This window comes from Brassica rapa, chromosome A09, assembly GCF_000309985.2.
Source record: "Brassica rapa cultivar Chiifu-401-42 chromosome A09, CAAS_Brap_v3.01, whole genome shotgun sequence".
NCBI lineage: Eukaryota > Viridiplantae > Streptophyta > Magnoliopsida > Brassicales > Brassicaceae > Brassica > Brassica rapa.
This window is the reverse complement of record NC_024803.2, coordinates 40,179,781-40,201,365: the sequence shown is the minus strand read 5'-3', so window position 1 is coordinate 40,201,365 and position 21,585 is coordinate 40,179,781. Positions and strand designations below refer to the sequence as shown.

General features: G+C 36.2%; 5 protein-coding genes and 1 long non-coding RNA gene across 7 annotated transcripts; 3 read left to right on the top strand and 3 right to left on the bottom strand.

Moving 5' to 3' along the window:
* Window positions 1–2,421, top strand: LOC103842565. Its single transcript, XM_009119202.3, has 3 exons — window positions 1–818; window positions 895–1,123; window positions 1,214–2,421. The coding sequence occupies exons 1-3, from the start codon at window positions 615–617 to the stop codon at window positions 2,035–2,037; spliced, it is 1,257 nt and encodes a 418-aa protein (XP_009117450.2). The 5' UTR covers window positions 1–614; the 3' UTR covers window positions 2,038–2,421.
* Window positions 2,422–2,935: 514 nt separating this feature from the next.
* LOC103842563 (chlorophyll synthase, chloroplastic) lies at window positions 2,936–5,904 on the bottom strand. 2 transcript variants are annotated; one of them, XR_627996.3, is made up of 6 exons: window positions 4,086–5,904; window positions 3,876–3,935; window positions 3,690–3,782; window positions 3,501–3,551; window positions 3,328–3,407; window positions 2,936–3,260 (listed from the first exon to the last, which is right to left on the bottom strand). XR_627996.3 is itself a non-coding variant. In XM_009119200.3 (5 exons), coding segments are annotated over exons 2-5 (285 nt in total). In that variant the 5' UTR covers window positions 3,691–3,782; window positions 3,876–4,347; the 3' UTR covers window positions 2,936–3,107. The 2 variants fall into 2 exon arrangements, 1 of the variants encoding a protein (XP_009117448.1); XM_009119200.3 differs by having other exon boundaries at window positions 3,876–4,347.
* Window positions 5,905–6,207: 303 nt separating this feature from the next.
* LOC103842562 (synaptotagmin-1) lies at window positions 6,208–8,875 on the top strand. The gene is made up of 8 exons (XM_009119197.3): window positions 6,208–6,565; window positions 6,632–6,730; window positions 6,801–7,196; window positions 7,287–7,361; window positions 7,501–7,577; window positions 7,692–7,938; window positions 8,015–8,503; window positions 8,590–8,875. Exons 1-8 carry the CDS (start codon window positions 6,455–6,457, stop codon window positions 8,719–8,721), a joined length of 1,626 nt encoding a protein of 541 aa, XP_009117445.1. The 5' UTR covers window positions 6,208–6,454; the 3' UTR covers window positions 8,722–8,875.
* Window positions 8,876–9,404: 529 nt separating this feature from the next.
* Window positions 9,405–12,468, bottom strand: LOC117128369. Its single transcript, XR_004451675.1, has 2 exons — window positions 12,000–12,468; window positions 9,405–11,675 (listed from the first exon to the last, which is right to left on the bottom strand). It is a non-coding gene; the product is annotated as an uncharacterized LOC117128369 (long non-coding RNA).
* A 3,493-nt stretch (window positions 12,469–15,961) lies between these two features.
* Window positions 15,962–20,233, top strand: LOC103842560 (auxin transporter-like protein 2). Its single transcript, XM_009119195.3, has 6 exons — window positions 15,962–18,002; window positions 18,088–18,273; window positions 18,367–18,479; window positions 18,589–18,772; window positions 19,068–19,165; window positions 19,300–20,233. The coding sequence occupies exons 1-6, from the start codon at window positions 17,844–17,846 to the stop codon at window positions 20,009–20,011; spliced, it is 1,452 nt and encodes a 483-aa protein (XP_009117443.1). The 5' UTR covers window positions 15,962–17,843; the 3' UTR covers window positions 20,012–20,233.
* A 102-nt stretch (window positions 20,234–20,335) lies between these two features.
* LOC103842561 (cold shock protein 2) lies at window positions 20,336–21,304 on the bottom strand. Its single transcript, XM_009119196.3, has one exon. It carries the CDS (start codon window positions 21,179–21,181, stop codon window positions 20,582–20,584), a length of 600 nt encoding a protein of 199 aa, XP_009117444.1. The 5' UTR covers window positions 21,182–21,304; the 3' UTR covers window positions 20,336–20,581.
* Between the last annotated feature and the right edge of the window lie 281 nt (window positions 21,305–21,585).

Here is a 21,585-nt window from a genome sequence, read left to right as displayed (position 1 = left end):
TGAATAAGTCCATTAGGTCCATTTTTAAAAAAAAATCACACATGAATCAAGGTTGTGACTTCTGTTTTAATATATAAGATTAATAATAAGGTGGCTAAAATATTTAAAATATATTTTAAAAATAAAATAATTCTTATATATATTGTCTTGTTATCTAAAAAGAATAGCTACAATCATTTGAAAGCTAAGAAATAGAAAGATATATAGTTACATATTAATCAAGTAATGAATTTTGTATATTCGAAAATGAAGTATACTGTGATTTCAAAATCATATTTATTTATTATCCGTGGTATGACACTCGTAATGAATTGTTGTATTTATTTATTAGATTAAATAATTATTTTGAATTGATATAATACAACTTGACCTAAAAATAAATATACTTATGTATTATAAATAAAAAGATAACTACTCTATATATTGTGTTATTAGTGTGTTATATTATCAAAATTTATTATTAAGAAAATCTAATCAAAGCCAAGAATCTGATCTTGTATCCAACTTTATAGCAATTAGGTTAGGTAGGATTTTAAAAAAAAATCTTGGAACTTTGATTTTTAATATATAGATAGAGATACTTCATAAACAAAAAGAAACAAAGAAATAGGAAGATGAATAGGGTCGATGGAGAAAGGGAGGAGTGGAGAAGAGAAGTAAATGGTTTGTTCTGGATAGAGCGTTTGTTTCTCTTTCTGGTTTTCGTATTTCCCACATACGTCTGTGGCCTCATCGTCCCTCTCATTCTCTCCACTACTCTTTTGGCTTTACCCTTCTTCTTATTCTTCAACCCTAATCTCTCTTCCGTTGGACCCTCTGTAAGTTCATATATATATTCTCTATTTTTTGTATCACTTGTTGTGGCACAGTTAACATGTTGATCTGTTTGATTAGGGTATTGGTGGATTCTGGTTATTTCTATTGGACCGCACCACGTTTTACTTAGGCCTCGAGTATTCCAAACTGTTGGTTGGAGGCTTTGAGCTCACCTTCCTTTGGCGTCTCACCCTTTCCCTCTCCCTCGTGATCCATTCCATCTACATCGCTGACTACTTCCTTAGATCTCATCAAGCCGTACTACCTCCTCCTCAATCTCGCAATGTTGAGACTCCGATTTTCTCCGGTGATTATATGTTACTAATATACACATGAACAAAACCCTACTATTGTTTTTAATTTCTTATATGCTAATGTATGCCTTGATTAACTTAAGATGAAGGTGACTTCCACAAGGAAGTGGAGAAGGTGAATGTTTTAGTAGAAAACGGGAAGAAGATGATGACATCTATGGAGCACATGGTTCACTCAGGTCTTGAAACTCTTAGAAAAGAGTGGAGAGAGTTTCGTGACGATGGGAAGAAGGAGATGAACATACAAGTGGATATCGTGGAGCATATGATCTGCTCAAAGCTTGAAACTCTGAAAGACAACATGCGCCTCAATGTTGATGAGATCTGGACTGGTCTCCTAGATGACCTGAGATCTATAGTCGCCGAGGACATCACAGCTTTGAGACAAGATTCTGTCACCGACCAACTCGACAAGATCTACCTTGCCATCCAAGAAACCGCCAAAGAAGCGAAGACTACAGGTGACAAGGCCCAAGAGACCTACCTTGCCATGCAAGAAACCGCCAAAGAAGCGAAGACTACAGGTGACAAGGCCCAAGAGACCTACCTTGCCATGCAAGAAACCTACAAAGAAGCGCAGACTACAGCCGACGAGGCCCAAGAGACCTACCTTGCCATCCAAGAAACTTACAAAGAAGCGAAGACTACAGCCGACAAAGCCCTTGAGACCTACCTTATCTTCCAAGAAGGCCAAAACAAGAGACGGATGATAAGGGGGGAGGATGTAGAGGGGTTTGTTGAGCTGAGGGAGCAAGTGCTGCGAATGTCGGTGGAAGCGGAGAACGCAGCGGAGGAGCAGTCTCGTGTAACAGGAGAGTTGGTGGATGCCCGGATTCAGCAATGGGAGGAGGACAATGCCGACTATCTTGCCTCCCTCCCGTTCTTGTATTGCAATCAGCATAATTAATATTATATGATTTGATTTCATTGTCTCTTTCTTTTCTTGGTTTTTATGGAGCTTGTTGGTTAAGTTTTAGTAACTAAAATAATTTAATTATTGCTTCTGATAATATTTTTGATATACGCTTATCTCAATTAAATCTTATAATATTAAATCCCGAGTGGATATAAGATTAAGTATGCAGTTCGATCTTTTGGAATCAGTGTTCTAAAACTCTGTAATTTTTTTTTTGATTTGGCTGTAATTGTAAAAATTCAATAAGAAAGAGAAGAAGAAAAAAAAAAGTGATGATGCTAGTATTCTTACCAATTTGAACTAGTATTTAGTTTATGGGATGATTGGTAAATGCTCTGGGTGCTTTAGAATGCTCTTATTAAAAAAAAAAATATACAAAGCAATCATGATGTAGTTTAAAAAAATGAATCTACAGCCAACAATTTAGAAAAATAAATATATTAGTTTTAGAAATCAAGTTTTCTAAGACATTTATTTAGTGATTTGGATATCTTTAGAAATAAGTTTACAGCTAAAAAATTCACAGCTTAATTTCTAAAGCAAAAAAATAAAAATAAAGTTACAAATCAGGCCTTAATTAGTTTTTGGTTTTAGATTTTAAATTTTGGCCTTCGATAGCATTAACATACTCGGCTTTGAGCTCACTTGTAGATGTAGTAAACTTGTCTGGCGCATTCTGTGCAAGAAATGTGATGATGCTATTATACTAAATTGCGGTTCTTGCGAACTGAACGATTAAAAAGACTAAGACCATCATTATCCCTATAACCCCATTTGGGTTTCTTAATGACTTATTTAATAATAAAAGTTAGTTAAGAAATTTAATTAAGAAACCCATAGATTTTGTGCTCCATTGGAAGTTTCTCAATGAAGGGTTCTTAAAAAAAAATAAAGAAGGAATGTAGATGATTTTATATAGAGAAGGAGAGAATTTGTTTTACACTTGTTTGGAGAAGAGTTTTAAAAACAATACTTTCACTACAAGATACACTACAACCAGAATAGACATTCACTAATGATCCTCTAGTTCATAAGATCAAGCACAAGAAATAGAAGTCATACTACATACCGGCAACAGAGATCTGAGTAACGTCTATAGCACTAACGCATATCCATTTTGCAGCCTCAGTGCCAAAAGCTACTAGGAGAGACTGAAGGCCCATTGCTCTGTCTCCTTCAACACTTTTGAAGTTATAAACAATCGCTATTCCCAACTGCAAATAAATGTATTGATAAGTGCTAAACTCCAAAACACCGCTGGAATGTATATATAGAGCTTACCTTAAGAGGTGGAGCAGAGTATATATAAGATAACAAGGACCCTCCCAAAGCAAGATAGAACAAAGCGGGAGTGGTATGCCCTGCATGTAAAAGGGAAGGTTTTAGCAATTTTGATGTAAGCTTTTAACTGTACTTGTTACATCAAAAACCACCAACATAATGCAGACCACTACCACGAGATGCTCCCAATGCTCCACTCTGTGATGAATCTCTCAATGCTCCCACTACAAGACATAACACAAGCATTATCAGTCTGTGACATAGAAAAGCACAAGACATTACTCAAGCACAAGACATTATTTAAAAAAGACTAGAGAAAAAAACATTGGCGTGGAGAGAAAAAGAAGAAGAAGAAGACAGACTGTAGCAATAGTATTTCCTCTCTTCTTCTCTTCGGGAGCTTTATCAATTTCATCAAAGGCAATAGCTTTAGCTTTTCTCTCTTCAGCAAGAACCTAAACAATAAGTAGAATCCCTATATCAACTTGGAAAAAAAAAGCCTTTCCTTTAATTAGAAACGCTCATCACGTGTTTAAAAAAGGCATCACCTTTGTGATTGCAGCAGTCAAAGCAGTCTTCCCGTGATCTACATGCCCAATTGTGGTTTACTGCAACAAATAACACAACTATTACAAAAAGAAAAACAGAGAAAAGTCATGATCCATATCTCTTTAACCAATTTCAAATCAATGAAATGAAAAAAAAATAGAAAGAAACTCAATTTCGAGTAAAAGTGGCCATTGATCTCCACAGAGAACCTCTGAAACTTGAAGAAGGAGAGAGATCGAGAAGCCATTGTCGTTTGCAGAAAGAGAAGACGAGAAAGAAGAAAAAAAAATGCCTCATTATTTAGTTTGCTGACACGTGGGTTGAAAACCCCCTTTGTAATCGGTTACAGAAATCCTATATTAAGGATCGATAACAACAATTTTTTTGAGTTTTGATTTAATTAAATGCTTCAATATTTTTAGAAACCCTCTTAAAAGCCCCCGTTAATGGTGCTCTAAAAACAGTTATTGCGCTTTTCAGTCTCATTCTTCTTCTTGTAAGAGAAGTGTTGTCTTGGTTTAAACAGCCGAATTTCCAAAAGCCACAAGGTGGACCCATTGAGCTTGTCCTTCTCTGTTTCCACTATCCACGTGGGATAGTGGCCGGTATAGAAAAGAGATGTTAAAATAGTAAACCGAAGGAATAGGAAAGTGTCGGCAAAGCCATATTGGTAGTCTCTTAACGATGTGCAGTAGTGGACAGATGCGTTCAACTCTACGTAGGACCACATAACCAACAGCTAAGAGCGGAACACGTCATGTGATTATCCATAGACATATGCACCTTGGCCCACAAACGCGGGCCCAAATTCAGATGCTTACTGCTCATATCTATGTCACGTTTTAGTCCAACCCCTTCAATTTCAAAAACATTTCGAAAAACTGGCACATAATAGTTTGGGAATTTGCACTACGTACCTATAAAACTAAACTTAATTAGGTATATGGAAAACCACTGTTGGACATTTCATAATCCCACAAATGCCCCTAGTCCTAAATTACGAAAGTATATATATTTTTTAATTTCTATGATAGTTGCAGTGAAAAAAAAATCAATTTTCACCCAATGCTCCATTGCTTTTGAGTTTTCACCTTATTAGTCACATGCTCCTCTTCTTCTTCATCAGAGGTGGTGGTTAATATCTCGTTCTTCATCGGAGATGGTGATTACGACCTCGAAGCCATTACCAAAATACGATTTGCCGGAGATCTAAACAGTTCGTGGTTGATTCTTCTTCGTCGTCGAATAATAGGCGTTTGAAACCATGCTCGAGCTCTGATTAAATGGTTACATCTCTTTCCCTTGAATCAATTACCCCCTTCCATGGTGCCAATGCTCTCTTCTCCTCCATTGTGTCTCCGTCCTCCGCGCGTTTCCGTCCAACTCCCGATCCACCGTTGCGTTGGTGTCTATTCTGCCGCTTGAAGCTTTCTCTCCTCTTGAACCGCTGGAACCACCAGATCCTCTCGACGCCTCACCGATCTCGTATTTCTGGTACACCCTTCACCCTGTTTCATAAACAGCTTTCTCAAATGGCAGATTGGGAATTTCCTTTCTGGACTCCGGCGTTTTTGATCCGGGATGGTGTTGTTCCCTTTGTGACCACTGAATTATTGATATTTGTTTATAAACATGCTAAAAATAAGGCAATAAATCTGATCTTGTAATCCGGATGAATCAATCCATGTGAATGATGATGATGGTGAGCTGCTTTCGCTGTGATGATGATGATGATGATGGCGAGCTGCTTTCTTTTCTAGGGATTTTTCTTATGAAGAATTCATAATTTCTTTGATGGATTCTTCCAGATATTCACTATATAAAGTCATAGTCAAGCGTAACTTTATCATTTTATGTATAGGGTAATATTGTCAGATCATACCCGATAAATAACCATATCTGCAAATACTTTCAAACTGTGCATACATCTGCAATTATCGTGTTCTTTTTGTATATTCACCTAAATGATCCATAGTTTTTTGTTTCTTTCCCTTTCATATCTTTTCGTGACCAGAAAAGGAGAACACATGTATATTTATTATAATACGTTAAAACTTAAAGCCATAAGTTTGGCGAATTAATAAATTTTGATGTAAAGTGATTGGTGGTGAGAGGATTTTTTTTTTTAAAAGAAAACTATAAGTACGATAGAAAAGAATGAGATTTTGTTAAATTAGACTAGTAGTAGTAGTATAAAACCAAAAACAAAAAGAAAAACGAAAGAGATTTGATTTGAGATTTCCCCAAAGAGACGAGCGATGATGATTCGAAGAACCTAAATAAACAATTTAATTGCTGATAATTATAATTAAAAGAAGAAGCAAGGAATAAAAAATAAAAAAAATAATAATAAACAGGGGAGAGAGAGAGAGCGTAGTGTTGAGCGCACACACACACACATTACTTGCCTCCTCCGCTTCTCGACGATACTCTGCCGACATCTGTTAAAATAAACACGTCTTCTTCTTCTTCAAAATCATGCATCTCAGCCGCTCCACCGATTAGATCGGACGGACGGAGGAAGGAATAAATTGTTTTTGTTTTTTTTGTTTTAATCTCGGATCTGAAACGAAAATCGATGGGGTTCTTCAGCACAATTCTAGGGTTATGCGGATTTGGGATAGGGATATCGATGGGACTCGTCATCGGATACTTCCTCTTCGTCTACCTCCAGCCCAACGACGTCAAGGTTCGCTCGCTTTCGATTCAATCCTTCTTCTTCTTCTTAACACACACTTGTTGAATTGTATTGTAGGATCCTCAAATCCAATCGATAGCAGACCAAGACCCCAAATCCATGCTCCGTATGCTTCCCGAGATCCCCCTCTGGGTCAAGAACCCCGACTTCGACCGCGTACGTCATTCAATCATCATTCCTTTTCTGATCCTCTCAATGATTGATGTTCTCTCCTCCTCCCTTTTAGGTTGACTGGATTAACAAATTCCTCGAGTACATGTGGCCTTACCTCGACAAGGCCATCTGCAAGACCGCCAGGAACATTGCCAAGCCCATCATCGAGGAGCAGATTCCCAAGTACAAGATCGACTCTGTTGATTTCGAGACTCTCACTCTCGGCTCCTTGCCTCCTACTTTCCAAGGGATGAAGGTTTACCTCACCGACGAGAAGGAGCTGATTATGGAGCCTTGCTTGAAATGGGCTGCTAATCCTAACGTCTTGGTCGCTATCAAAGCTTTCGGCCTCAAGGCTACCGTTCAGGTCCTTGATCTGCAGGTTTTTGCACAGCCTCGTATCACTCTCAAGCCATTGGTTCCGAGCTTTCCTTGTTTTGCCAGTATCTATGTCTCTCTTATGGAAAAGGTTTGACCTTTTTCTTTATATAGTTAGTAGTTAGTAGTAGTAGTCAGAACTTTGGTTGAGCTATTGTCTTTTGTCTTGGTTCTGTGGCAGCCACATGTTGATTTTGGGCTGAAGCTTGGTGGAGCTGATCTTATGTCTATCCCTGGCCTCTACAGATTTGTCCAGGTATTCTTATCTTTCTCTTGCATTCATTCACTTGTGGAGATGATTTTGATCATCATAGTAATCCATCAGGATTTGGAGATCAGTCTTACGTTTATGTTTGGATCGAATTTTCATTTGCTGATCCGTTTAATTGTTTCAGGAGCAAATCAAGGATCAAGTTGCGAACATGTATCTCTGGCCTAAGACCCTTGTAGTTCCGATCCTTGACCCTGCCAAGTATGTATATATGCCATTCTGCCTTCTTTTTTCCTTTTAAATTATGATCAGTCCATGTCTTAAAAATTTGATTGATGCTTAGCAAATCTTAATTTATAAAAATGTAATGTACAGAGCGTTTAGAAGGCCGGTTGGAATCGTCCATGTGAAGGTCGTGAGGGCTGTTGGGCTGAGGAAGAAAGATATGATGGGTGGGGCAGACCCATACGTGAAGATCAAGCTCTCTGAAGACAAGATTCCGTCTAAGAAGACCACTGTCAAACACAAGAATTTGAACCCTGAATGGAACGAGGAACACAAATTCTCAGTCAGAGATCCCCAGACTCAGGTCCTCGAGTTCAGTGTGTATGACTGGGAACAGGTAAACAAGCTATCCTCAGTAGGATAATGTATCTATCTATCTGTCTGCTAATATTTTGTATTTCCCGATGATGCAGGTTGGAAAGCACGATAAGATGGGTATGAATGTACTACCGCTGAAAGAAATGGTGCCTAACGAACACAAAAGCTTCACCTTGGAACTGCGTAAGACTATGGAGGGGGCTGAAGAAGGAGTGCAGCCTGACAAGGATAGGGGGAAGCTGGAGGTTGAGCTCTTGTATAAGCCATTCACAGAGGAAGAAATGCCAAAGGGCTTCGAAGAATCGCAATCAGTGCAGAAGGCTCCAGAAGGCACACCGGCTGGTGGAGGAGTGCTTGCGGTGATAGTGCATTCGGCTGAAGACGTTGAAGGCAAGCACCATACCAACCCTTACGTGCGTATCTATTTCAAAGGAGAGGAGAGGAAAACCAAGCACGTGAAGAAGAACAGAGACCCGAGGTGGGAGGAGGAGTTCACCTTCATGCTCGAGGAGCCTCCGGTGCGCGAGAAGCTCCACGTGGAAGTACTGAGCACCTCTTCAAGGATAGGTCTCTTGCATCCCAAGGTAACATAACACAATAATCAAAACTCGCAGTAAGGTGGTGGCTCTTCTTCTAAAACTAAATAAGTGGATTGTGTTTTGATGGGCAGGAAACACTGGGGTACGTGGACATTCCGGTGGTGGACGTGGTGAACAACAAAAGGATGAACCAAAAGTTTCACCTTATCGATTCCAAGAACGGAAAGATCCAAATCGAGCTTGAGTGGCGAACCACCTCTTAGATTTCGATTCGAGAAGAGAGGAGAGAATTGGTTTGATTTTATAAAACTCTTTTGTGTTAAGTTGTTGTTGTACAATATGGGCCTTTAACTCTTAAAACCAGACATCAGATTTGCAAAGCCCTTTTTTTTATTTACATGTTTGCATCTTTCGTCTCTTCTATGCTATTCGGTAGCGCGACTCTACTGCTCATTATTTCCCCCCTAACCGGTTTACAAAAGCCAAAAAAAGAATCCATGACACAAAGACAGTCTTTAAGTTTATTATGTTGCTAGACGTCACTTTCCTGTGCGAATCTATTATAAATTTAAGAGAAACAACAAATAAAAGAAAATACTAATATTTGTAGGCTGGTCGAGAAACGACACATCATATTGTGCCACCTAATAAATATTAACAAAATTAAAGAAAAATTAATTGCAACAAATAATAATTTAGATAAAGAAAAAAAAGCAACCGTACGACAGTTTCTTCAAACCCATTACACTACCCAGGATCACAATTGTGTACTTTTTCATATCTTATATCTATCAAAAACAAAATGTGAAAGGATGCTCCTTCTTTAGGAACAGAACAAGAAGAGATCAAAACTTAACCTTTCTTTGATTGAGATAGACTGATTGAGGCTATTAGGCTTGCTTCCTCTACGTGTTAGTAACTTAGTATCTCCTTTGAATTTCTTTAGTAGCAAAATACAAGGTATTTGTTGTCTTCTATAATGCTTCTTTTTGTTCTGTTTGTGTTTTCTTAACTATATCCATTTACTAGGGGTTGGCCTACGGGCGGGTGAGTTTACACTAAAACTATTTTATATTAAAATATATTTAAACTTTATAAAATATTTAGAAATTTAATTTATATTGAAAATAATAAATAATGGAAATGTAATGGTTTATATTTTTCTTATTTGATTTCTATTTCAATTTGACATCGAAGAAAATCTAAAATAAGAATAACTAATATTTTTATAGTGTTGTTAATTATTTTTCATATTGATTTGGCTTTCATGTGTGTTTTCTTTACGTAAAGTTGGTAAGATATTTAGTGTACTTAATTTTCTAGTATTGCCATGTTTGTTTGATTGTGATATGTGTTACAATTCTTTCCGGTGATTGTAGATGTTCTGTTTTAGTTTTATATAGTGTTTGTTTTATTGGAGTTTGATGCTTTCAAGCCGGTTGGCCCGAGGAGGCTTCTTCACCATGGTGTTATGTGTAGGTACGTCTAACAGCAAGCTCTGCTTCACCTTGGTAGGGTGCGTGGAGATGAGTATGTTCTCAAGTTAGGCTGATAGTTTCTTAAGAGTCAAGGAAAGAGTTAAGAGGCGAAGAGGAAAGGTAGTAACCGTTACGTAGTTATAACCTGAAAACTTAAAGTCTTAGCTATTGTTGGTTATTTACTGATTAAATATTAAAATTTAAAAGTATGTATGTGTCGTTAATGTGGGGTCGTATGTGTTTTATGTAATATTAATGTTCAGACAGAGTATAATAAGAACAATTCGAAACACTCAATTCCCACTCTAAACATGGTGAAAAGAGTCATAATCTCATTATTGGGTGTAAATTTCTAAAAGTGTATTCATATTTTTAAGTCCACATGCTACTTGTTATTTATTTGTACTACTTAGCTCTTCCTGTTATTGGAATTACTTCGTTGCAATGCGGGTAAAAGTTGTGAAAGATTTTACTTGTCTCATTTTTTTCCCTTTGGGTTAAATAACCACACTATAATTTAGTTCACTGTTAGTTGCAATTAACTTAATGTTATTAGTTTTTTTGTAAAGGAAACGTTGGAATGCCGTCAGATGCTGAAAACGTAACTGAAAGTCTTAGACGTTTCATGGCAGCTGATGGTTCAGGTTAGAAAAGTTATTCTGCATCTACCTATTGTTTTTTTTTGGAATAAATGTTATTAGATTAAATTTCAGAATACAATTAGTAATCTTTTTGTTTTTACTGTATTAGTTTTTATTTTGTATTAGTTTTATTTGATTTTTGTACGTTGACTCTATTATATATGCTGTATACTTTAATTTTTTTGATAATCTTTTATTACAAAACAAAATAGTGAACTTTCTAATATATTTTGGTTTTATTTGAAATTGCTCTTATATATAATCTATAATGTACGTAAGCAATGTTATATATATGTGGTTTGGGTTGAGTGTAACGTGTAAGTGGAATAGATTTTTTGTTAAAGAAAACCTTAAACATCAACATGTCGTAATATATATCCCAAATCATGTCTCTAGTTCCGCAAATAAATTCTCAGAAAGGTGGTTAACAATGTAGATGAGCAATCGATCATACTCAAGAGTGGGCTTGCAAAGATAAACTTTATACTTCAAAAGATATGGAACATCTTCAAATTTTATAGTTGGTTCTCTCCTTATATTCCTTGAGACCCAAACTCGTAAATGCTCTCACTTCTTTTATAACTTGGATCTTTGCAGCTGTAACTTCTCCAGCTTCACATTAGACACGTGCTTCTCCTCCATTTCCTCTGCTTTTCGGGTTCATGCCTCTTGTTTTGCTCTCTCCCTCATGTCTTGAAACGAAATCATTTGTCGTTTTGAAATCCTTAGGGTCCCCAACACCTACCGTCTATAAAACAAAAGTTATACATTCAAGCTATAACACGTAAATCATGGCAGCTGCTTATAAGGGTGCTAAGATGTAGATTCACCACCGATGGATTTAAAGATGAGCCTTGCTCGTGATTTCCGAAAAGTTCTTGAGGTATCGGATTCAACGATTATGTTATCTTGACGAAGGCAATTGAATCGTTGAAGCTTTTACCTTTGTGTTGAAGAGGAGCATACCGGCGCACATGGTCTCACCAGCTTTCCTAGCGTTGCGAGCCTCCCAAATCTCAGGATACACACTTCAGCGGTAGAGCTAACGGCCGACATTCAAATTACCGAGTAGCAGACTGGATTTTGCCATTCTAATCGCTGAGAGATTTTAAACGAAACTGAATAAATCAAATGAACTGATGAATTTTGCTTTTTTGAAAGACAAACTGATAATTCATCATGGCAATCATTTTTTTTTACTAAGACCATCAATGAATGAGATAGTAGCGGATTATGGCGATAATTTATAGTAGCGGATTAACAGAGTTGAATGAATGAGATAATTCATTGAATGTGAGATCATGATTGTTAATAACGATGCATGAATCGAGTCAACAGCCGTAACGGTGCCTCGTAGAAGCACACCAATCGACAAAAAAACAATGACGAATTCAAATAGTCTGTGATCAAAGTAAAGAGTACCCCGGTAAACACTGATCTTCATTGACGGAAGGGATACCAGCTGCTGCTTGTCGGCGGCGCCTGTGTCAATCTTTAATCTCACACGTTTTGGGGAAGACACCACCAGATTGGGCCAGAGTCAATCTACAAATAAAGCCCAATATTAAAAACCGGATTAGCACAAAATTCTAAATGAAAAAGATAGGAAATAAATAGCCCAGCCTTATACAATAACATTTACTTTTGTCAAACGTAATGGAAATCAAGCCGCGCATGAAATTGTTCGCCATGGTCCAGCAAATTCTATTTTTGAAAATTGTAAAGTTTATCCACCTAAGTGGTTAACTCCAACTTTGTATTCAGATATTATGCTTTCATATTAATAAAATTTAAGTTTGTCGAAAAAAAAAAAAAAAAAATAGCCCAGCCTTATAATAATGTTTCATCAAATTCGATGGAGAGCGATTCAAAGCTTTAGAAGATGCCACGTGTCGGCGAATGTCCCCTCTCTCCGTGCTGACGTGGCGCAAGGAGGTGAGAGCATACCCTACTTTATTATATAAGAAGATATGTATAATTATTTTACTATGTTTTCTAATAAACGTGTCAATAAAGTATTTGCTCTACTTTCATGGTTTAGTTATGTACTTATGTCTGCTGTAAGTTTATCGTTTATGTCATGTAGATTTAAAAGGTATAGTAGCATATATTAAACGATAAAGATCACCTATTATCTATTACAAGCTATTTTCTTTTATTGTTTTCCTTAGATTTATAATATTATGTTTGTAAATGGAGATATTGTATGAATTACTAAATGTAATTTAGCCAAAGAACATAAATTGCAGGTCAAAAATTAGAAAATATATTGAAAACAGAAAATAACATAAATAAGTAAAACAAGAAAACCTCAAACTAATATTTATATCATACAAGCTTATTAAGATAAATGTAAAAATATTTAAACAAATCTAACTTCATTTTATATAGCATCTTTGTGGTTAATTAATGATAAATGTGCTAATATTTTCTTATATATATATATATATATATGCATATCCTTCTAATAAATCAAAGTTAAATAATACATGTTAGTTTAGCTATATATAATTATAATGTGGTTTAATTTATAATCAAAAATATTCCCATGCATAGTAGCCTGGGCTCAATACTAGTTGGTAGTAAATCACAGCAATTATAAATATGCACTACTTTTTTTTGGGTAAGTTTTGTGTCAGTGTTAATTGTTATACTTGACCAAAAAGAAGAAAACGTAAAACATTCTTGTTTATGGTGCTTGGATTTATTTTCACAATCCATAGGTTACCTTTTATGTTTTAACTGACCATGAAGTTTTTCAAAAAGTAAAGCTGTAAAATATAATATATAATCATATGATGTTTCTGTAAGAAACAAACGAATAAGGCTGTTTTATTTCAAGTGCTTGTTGTTTAATCATCTCCGAAAATTGTCTGGTAAAAAAGAGGACAAAAGTAACCTTGAAAATGATTGTGGTTGATGACAAACAATGGGAATCTAAATTATGAAGGAGCAACATATGTTGTTCTGTGCTAAAAAGCGTGGCACAGGAGGCAATATTAACATCTATGGGCTCACAAAATTTGATTAAAAAGGAGCTTCTGGTTTGACCAGGTCTAATCAGTTTCAGACCAAAGAGAACAACACGTATATAAAGTAATAAAGTCTCGCTCATATTTACTCCCAAGATAATAAACTATTTTCTTTTTTTTTTCTTTCTTTTTTTTTTTTTTTTTTTTTTGGCAAGAACCTGATTTATAACTTCAAATGGAGAGTCTACTACAATGATGGGAAAGAACTATGGAGAGCAGTCTTTGCAAGAGAATCTGCGACTCCATTGAGTGTACGACTAACGTACGACTCCATTCTAATTAACTATTTTCTTCTGTCTATAAACAAAAAATTCTACATAAGTACCAGCTTAGGAAGAAATGTACTAGTATGGTTAAAGAAAATTATATTTAGGAGTTATTAGAGGGCTTTTCTCTCTCAAATAAAACTGGAAAATTTAATCATAACTTGCAGATCTGTCCCATTTAATCTGCCGCAATGCAGGTGTGGTTTGATCGATTTGAAAAATTTAAGTTACGAATATGAATTAATTTTATTTTATGTGGAACATGTGTATGTCAGTCAGATTATAATTAAGTGTATCTGCCAATCCGCAATTACCGATTTAAGAAAGTTGCTTAAGATTAATTTTAACATATGAAGTACCAAGTACATAAAATCAGGGCTGAGGCAATTATTCGATGACGTCCTCTATTGAACTGTCCAAAATTTACAGAAGTGGAATTTGGTCTGATACCGAGCCACATTCCAAGCAGCAACCTCCTGGCTCACGTGACGATGGGACAATTTTTCAGTTCAGTCTTCTTTTTTTGCCAATTTCGTCGTAAGACCTATATGATCTGAAATTTTTTAGACTTATGTATCTGTTGCAACCATCGTTACACTATTGCCGTTTCTCGATAGGACACTATAACCGTTAAGAGATAATATATAAGACCGGACTCGAACCAAAGAGAAAAAGAATGAGCTATCTCACAACACTGACGGAAAGCCGGCATCAGAGAGTCAAATAGGTTAAACTACCACTGTTTTTAAAAGAGATGTGAAAATCATTAAATCTGTAAAATATAATTATTGTGAAAAATCTATATAATTTTTTCCCAAACTATAACGACCAAACATAAATCAAATTTACCGACTTTATTTTTACATTGTGATATACTAGATTCTACATTTTTGTCCCAAACTATAACGATGAAACATAAAACAAATTCACCTACTTTATTACATTGTGATATACTAGACTTTATTATTTTACAAATTTTGAGAATAAATATTACATTTAGCTTACGAATTTTTTTACATTACGTGTTTTTAGCTTATGTGAATTTCCACCATCACTTGTTTAATATGGCTTCTGGACTCTTTCTCAAATAAAAATATGTTTTCTGGACTAACTTTATAAATATTTGGTTATCCACTACTATATATAATTTGATGGGTAATGTCACTTGATCTTAAGCCCCTTGTTTTCTGGTGGTGTGGTCACACCAATAGACATGAGATTGTTTAAAAATGAAGTGGTTGTATCACTGTATGATCAGTTGAACTGGATCTGAAGTCATACAATTTTTTTCTCTTTTCTTTTCCTAACTCATTTCCAGTTTTCAATGCATCGCTTTATTTTTCTGATTTCTGATGGTTTAAATCTTGGAGAATCTTCAACCAAAAAAAGGCTTTATATTTTTTTTTTGATGTGTTCATTTTATTAAAAAAAGAAATAAATGATATATGAAAACATCACAAATAAAATCACTAGATAATAAATAATATTACCAGGTTGTTTTGAAAATTCTAATATATCTTTAATATATGTGTAAATTCATATAAAATAATATATAAAATAAATTAATATATTAAATCCGCCGATTATATGTTATGGTCGGACTCTCATTCATAATAGCGACCTAGTTATTATTTGTATAAAATATTATTTATTTGTTATTTTTATTATAATGTTCTATTCCGTAAAAATAGTTTCTTTTATAATTTGATAATATGCAGAAGACAATTGAGTTTTATTCCTTTTTCGTTATTGAACAATTTTGAAATAATACTAATTAAGCTCAAATATTTGTGATGTGTGCTATATATAAACCAAAACAAATAGTACTAGTTCATGGAGAAAGCAAAAATGATTTAAAATTGAGAATAATAGTAAGAAAGAGCACAAAGTTCAGAGAGGGGAATGGGCATGTGATAAAAGCAAGCTTTCCTCTTATTATAAAAGCGACCACGCTTTGTTTCCTAGCGATGAGTGATTCGCTCCCCTTTCCTCACTTTGTTTCGATCCTCTAATAGTCTAATCTATTTATCTTATACCTAAGAGAAACTATAATGCATTTATCTACGCTTCTTATTTCTTGCCACCCTAGTACACTAACATAACTGGGATGGGGGATTATATTTTCTGCGATGATAAATTGTGAAGTATCAACCGAAAACAAAATGTTAATAACATTTTCAACTCAACCAGAAGCAAACTTTTACATTTCACCTCTATTTATTTCTCTAAAATAAAAATTATTACTTTTCTTCTATTTATAAAAAATAGCATTTTATATATTTTATTCTACGTTTAGATATTGCTATTTTAGAAAAATAAATTATAAAATCTATTTATTTTAAAGGTAAAATTAACAAAATACATTGAATAATCTTGTCCTGCGTTGTTCATTACGCTTTGTAAAATATTGTGTGTGCTTGTTACTAAGTTTTTTTTTTGTGTCTGGTTCCAAGCTTAATACACTCACGCACAAAGAGGAGTCGCATCTTTGAGTGTTATCTATTACTATTATTTGTTTCCATGTTTTTTTTCTTTTTTAGCATGAAACCAAATTTTTAAGTTTTACATTTTGTTAAAAACTCTTTGTAAAATTTGTTGTTTATTTTTCGAAATGATATTTACATATTTAGCAAAAAAATAATAATAAAAATTACTCAACCTAACTTCTCTTAATTGTAGGCGACACACTTTTAAGTTCCTTCATTCTTCTTCGAAAGGTGCAGACATTCATTCATCTACTTTATTCATTAGATACGGTACAAAGTAAATAGATTTACTTGCATGAAATAAAGTTTGATGTCATTATTTACAGGCTTACAGCTGTTGCCTGTAAGTCTTGTAGTGCAGAATGAGTATCCCTATTAAAATCATCAAAGGGCCGGGGTAGAGAACCATAAAATCTTGATCAATAAATACAAGTACATAACTCTATAAGCATCATCGAGCTATACAAACTTTGTTCGAATCATGGAAGAATATTAATGTACTATTTTGCAGATGTTTCTTTTAATGTTTTGTCTTTTTACAATTATTTTCAGAAAAGAGAAAAAGAAAAAAAAAATTCATATCGCATCATTGATAATCATGCTAGGGAGCATCTATATATAAAAGGATAGTATTTTTAAGATATCGCATCTTAACTCATAGCCAAGTGAAAATGTATATTTTGGTTATTTTATTTTAGTGTGAAATATAGAGAAATTTTTTGTGTACCATTGGAGATGGTACTAGAGAATATTTGAATTAACGGATAGCATACAAATAGTGAACAAACCATTTGCTCGAGAAAATAAATCCCTCTCATGCGAGCAAAACATCATTAATGACTCGCCGCTAAACCTGTGTGATCACGCTAGTTTATATACTCTCTTATAATTAATTCGCCTAAAAAACACATTTTCTATTTCCGGGCTACTCAAATTATATTGTACTATTTTCTCCCACATAAAATTAGTGAAAATATGTAAAAAGTTACTCTTGTGTAATGGATTGTCCCTTCCCTTGACAGAAAACAACCATATTCATTACACTTTCAAGCTACCCTTTTTTTTTTTTTTTTTTGTCAAAGACAAGCTACCCTTTTTTAATAACTTTTCATGAGTAAAATAACAGTAATATTGTTGGTGGTATAATACAATTATTCTTTATTTTAAAATTATTTTTTGGGATATTTTGTTTGGAAAATATACTTTAATCGAGAGTGTTATGTTATATAGGAGTTTGATTCTATGTCGTCACTCCCGAAACAAAGTCTCTCACTAGTAGCTATCAAGAACAAAGGGAAAGAGAGTTTGCTTGGGGCTTTGCTCACCATCATCCTCTTGCCTTGAAAAACTACTTCCGTGTCTCCCTCTCTGTCTACACACAATCACACTCTTCTATTCTTTCTTTCTCTCTATATATATTATCCATACACTCTTAACTCCATTCACTCGTGTTGGTCTCTACCCAAAGAGAGAACAAGCAATATGGAGAATGGTGAGAAAGCAGTGGAGACGGTTGTTGTTGGGAACTATGTGGAGATGGAGAGTGAAGGGAAAGCTTCGGACATGAAATCTAAACTTTCCAACATGTTTTGGCATGGTGGCTCTGTCTATGATGCTTGGTTCAGCTGCGCTTCCAACCAGGTATACGTGATGTTTTAGTTTTTACTCTCTTTCTCTCTTCCTCTCTATTATTTGTACTAACATGATACGTTCATGTGTTCTTTAGGTAGCGCAAGTGCTATTGACGCTTCCATACTCATTTTCACAGCTGGGGATGCTCTCAGGGATTCTGTTTCAGCTCTTCTATGGCCTACTCGGTAGCTGGACTGCTTATCTCATCAGCATTCTCTATGTTGAGTACAGAACCAGAAAAGAGAGAGAGAAAGTTAACTTCAGAAACCATGTCATTCAGGTAACAATAGCTATCTCTTTCTTCAATATCAATCTCTTATTTGTAACTAAATATATTAAGTACATGGTTTTTTTTGGTTCAAACAATGTGAAGTGGTTTGAGGTTCTTGATGGATTGCTTGGGAAGCACTGGAGGAATGTTGGGTTAGCATTCAACTGCACCTTCCTTCTCTTTGGATCTGTCATTCAACTCATAGCATGTGCCAGGTACGTAGTAATTAATTACTACAAACTCTTTTCTTGATCAGTAAAGAGGATAACCATATGTATATTTAAACTGGAAACTGATTTTATGGGTTCATGAACGAATGTGCAGCAACATATATTACATAAATGATAATCTGGACAAGAGGACATGGACATACATATTTGGAGCATGTTGTGCAACCACAGTATTCATTCCTTCCTTCCACAACTACAGGATCTGGTCTTTTCTTGGACTGTTGATGACCACTTACACTGCTTGGTACCTCACCATTGCATCCATCCTCCATGGTCAGGTAATTTAATTACTAAATTATTTCTCCTTTTTTTCCCTAATATAATCATATGGTGAGATAGATTAGCTGGTGATGTTGTAGCTTAAGGGGACTCAAAAACATAAACAAAGTTGTCTTCTTCCTTGTGTCTTTTGGCACTTGTGTTTCAAGCAACATGTGATTGGGACCACTTTTACCCAACTCCCTATACTTTTGAGTTAGACACATACGTCGTTGCTTGTAGATAATTGAACTAGTTTAAGATTAATAATGAATATATATATGTAATGATTAATGTTCTAGTAAAATTAAATAGGTAGAAGGAGTGAAGCATTCGGGACCAAGCAGGCTGGTATTATACTTCACAGGGGCCACAAACATTCTTTACACATTCGGTGGACATGCTGTTACTGTGTATGTCCTTTTTACCCCTCATGCTATAAGGATATAATCGGAATTAAATAAATATTGATGAAAAGGACCATTCCTTTTTTCACATTTAACATTCTATTCAATTAAAGAAATTGAATTTGTGTTGTTGGGGACAGAGAAATAATGCATGCCATGTGGAAGCCGCAGAAGTTCAAGTCGATATACCTGTTTGCGACTCTGTACGTTCTGACGCTAACGCTGCCTTCCGCGTCTGCGGTCTATTGGGCGTTTGGCGATTTGCTTCTAAACCATTCAAACGCATTCGCTCTCCTCCCAAAGAACCTTTACCGTGACTTTGCAGTGGTGCTCATGCTCATCCACCAGTTCATCACCTTCGGGTTTGCATGCACGCCTCTCTACTTCGTGTGGGAGAAGCTGATAGGGATGCATGAGTGCCGGAGCATGTGTAAGAGAGCCGCCGCGAGGCTTCCCGTGGTTATACCCATCTGGTTTCTCGCAATCGTGTTCCCTTTCTTTGGTCCCATCAACTCAACCGTCGGATCTCTCCTCGTTAGCTTCACCGTCTACATCATCCCTGCGCTGGCTCACGTCTTCACGTTCCGGTCAGCAGCCGCACGGGAGAGCGCCGTGGAGCAGCCGCCAAGGTTTCTAGGGAGGTGGACTGGAGCTTTCACAATAAACGCATTCATTGTGGTGTGGGTGTTCGTTGTTGGATTTGGGTTCGGTGGTTGGGCGAGTATGATCAATTTTGTTCACCAGATAGACACATTCGGCCTCTTCACAAAATGTTACCAGTGCCCACCGCCGGTAATGGCCTCGCCTCCTCCGGTCAGCCATCCTCACGTCAACCACACACGTGGCCTATGAATCTTAAGCAACTAATAAAGAGCGTATTCCACCGATCACAAAAAATTTCGTTTGTTTCTTTAGTAGATCTGTATACCAATGCACTAGTGTGTTTTGGTTGCGTTATGCTTGTCAATTTTTATTATCTTTTGGACGTTGAAGAAGAAGAAAAAGACAAACTCTAGGAACAAACAAGTGTTGTGTAGTCTTGGTAAAGAACAAATGTCTTTGTCCGTTAGTATATAAACAAATGAACAGCACAACCGAACTTTGGAGAGATACAACCAACATTTCAACGAGTCGAAACTTATGATTGATTAGAAAATAAAATGCAGCAACGCTTGGAATATAATTATAGAGCATTAACAAGATTCATAGAACAAAAGTTTAATAAAACATGCAAATACGAATCAAGCTTCTTACGCATAACAAACACCATAACAACATGTCCTAATAATCCGAAAACAAACCGAGGAGATAGAAAAACAAAAGAAGATAAGATAGATAGATAGATGAGGATAATATTTGAGATAGCAGGCGGCGAGATGACTGATTTACCCTTCTACAAACCGCGTATTAACTTGTTTTGCTTCAACGGCCGCCGCTTGTGCAGTCCCTCGCGAAATGACCCGACTCTCCACAGCTGTAGCAGCTCCCTCCGCCACCTCCGCCTCCACGTCCACCACCATAACTTCCTCCTCCTCCGTAGCCACCACCACCACCACCTTGGGAACAGTCTCTCGCCATGTGACCAGGTTCTCCGCACTTGTAACAAGCCCCATCACCACCGCCGCCTCCACGCCCACCACCATAACCTCCACCGTATCCGCCGCCACCACCACCGTATCCTCCACCACCATAACCTCCACCTCGTCCTCCACCTCTTCCACCGCCGCCAAAACCGCCTCGTCCTCCAGATGAACCGCCGCTGCTACCCTGAACCGGAGCGCCGTCTGGTCCGGTGACTTCGACAGCCTTGTTACGTCCGCTGTTGTCGACCTCGACCTCGAACTCAACGGATTCCTCCGGGGCAAGGCTACGGTAACCCTCAGATCTGATGGAGGACTGGTGAACGAAGAGATCGTCACCACCGTCGTCGGGTGTGATGAAGCCAAAGCCCTTCGAGGTGTCGAACCACTTCACCGACCCTTTGCGTCTCTCTCCACCGTTGTTTCCGTCACCTCCAGACATTCTGATCAAACCTCTCTCTCCTTTCTCTTTCAGAAAAACAAAACCACAGATCAGATCTCTCTCTCTATCTCTTCCCTTGGCGTGATGAAGACGCTGTTTATAACAACTGCAGATGTGTGCTTAGGGTATCACTGCCACGTCTGCTTTTTATTATTCCCATTTTCATTTTTTATTTCTTTTTATATTCCCCTTTTTAAAGTTTTTTTTCATTCGTTATTTTCTTCTTTTTCTGCAAATATGTTGAATTTTCGTTATTCGAAAAAACATAACAATGACATTTTAATTATTCGAAAGAAAATGAGTTTGTTAATAATAAATAAAACATTTGTTAAACTTATTAAAATGGATAGCCTTAAGAATGGGCCACCCTAGTGTTCGAGAGTGTATTTATTTTTCCTTTTTGG

Coding starts and splice junctions, on each gene's coding strand:
- LOC103842565 (XM_009119202.3), top strand. CDS start 615: ATGAATAGGGTCGATGGAGAAAGGGAGGAGTGGAGAAGAGAAGTAAAT. Junction 819..894: donor TCTCTTCCGTTGGACCCTCT/GTAAGTTCATAT, acceptor CTGTTTGATTAG/GGTATTGGTGGATTCTGGTT. Junction 1,124..1,213: donor TGAGACTCCGATTTTCTCCG/GTGATTATATGT, acceptor GATTAACTTAAG/ATGAAGGTGACTTCCACAAG.
- LOC103842563 (XM_009119200.3), bottom strand. Junction 3,408..3,500: donor AGCATTGGGAGCATCTCGTG/GTAGTGGTCTGC, acceptor TTTTACATGCAG/GGCATACCACTCCCGCTTTG. Junction 3,261..3,327: donor ACTCTGCTCCACCTCTTAAG/GTAAGCTCTATA, acceptor ATTTATTTGCAG/TTGGGAATAGCGATTGTTTA.
- LOC103842562 (XM_009119197.3), top strand. CDS start 6,455: ATGGGGTTCTTCAGCACAATTCTAGGGTTATGCGGATTTGGGATAGGG. Junction 6,731..6,800: donor AGAACCCCGACTTCGACCGC/GTACGTCATTCA, acceptor CCTCCCTTTTAG/GTTGACTGGATTAACAAATT. Junction 7,362..7,500: donor GCCTCTACAGATTTGTCCAG/GTATTCTTATCT, acceptor TAATTGTTTCAG/GAGCAAATCAAGGATCAAGT.
- LOC103842560 (XM_009119195.3), top strand. CDS start 17,844: ATGGAGAATGGTGAGAAAGCAGTGGAGACGGTTGTTGTTGGGAACTAT. Junction 18,274..18,366: donor TCAGAAACCATGTCATTCAG/GTAACAATAGCT, acceptor AACAATGTGAAG/TGGTTTGAGGTTCTTGATGG. Junction 19,166..19,299: donor GGTGGACATGCTGTTACTGT/GTATGTCCTTTT, acceptor TGTTGGGGACAG/AGAAATAATGCATGCCATGT.
- LOC103842561 (XM_009119196.3), bottom strand. CDS start 21,181: ATGTCTGGAGGTGACGGAAACAACGGTGGAGAGAGACGCAAAGGGTCG.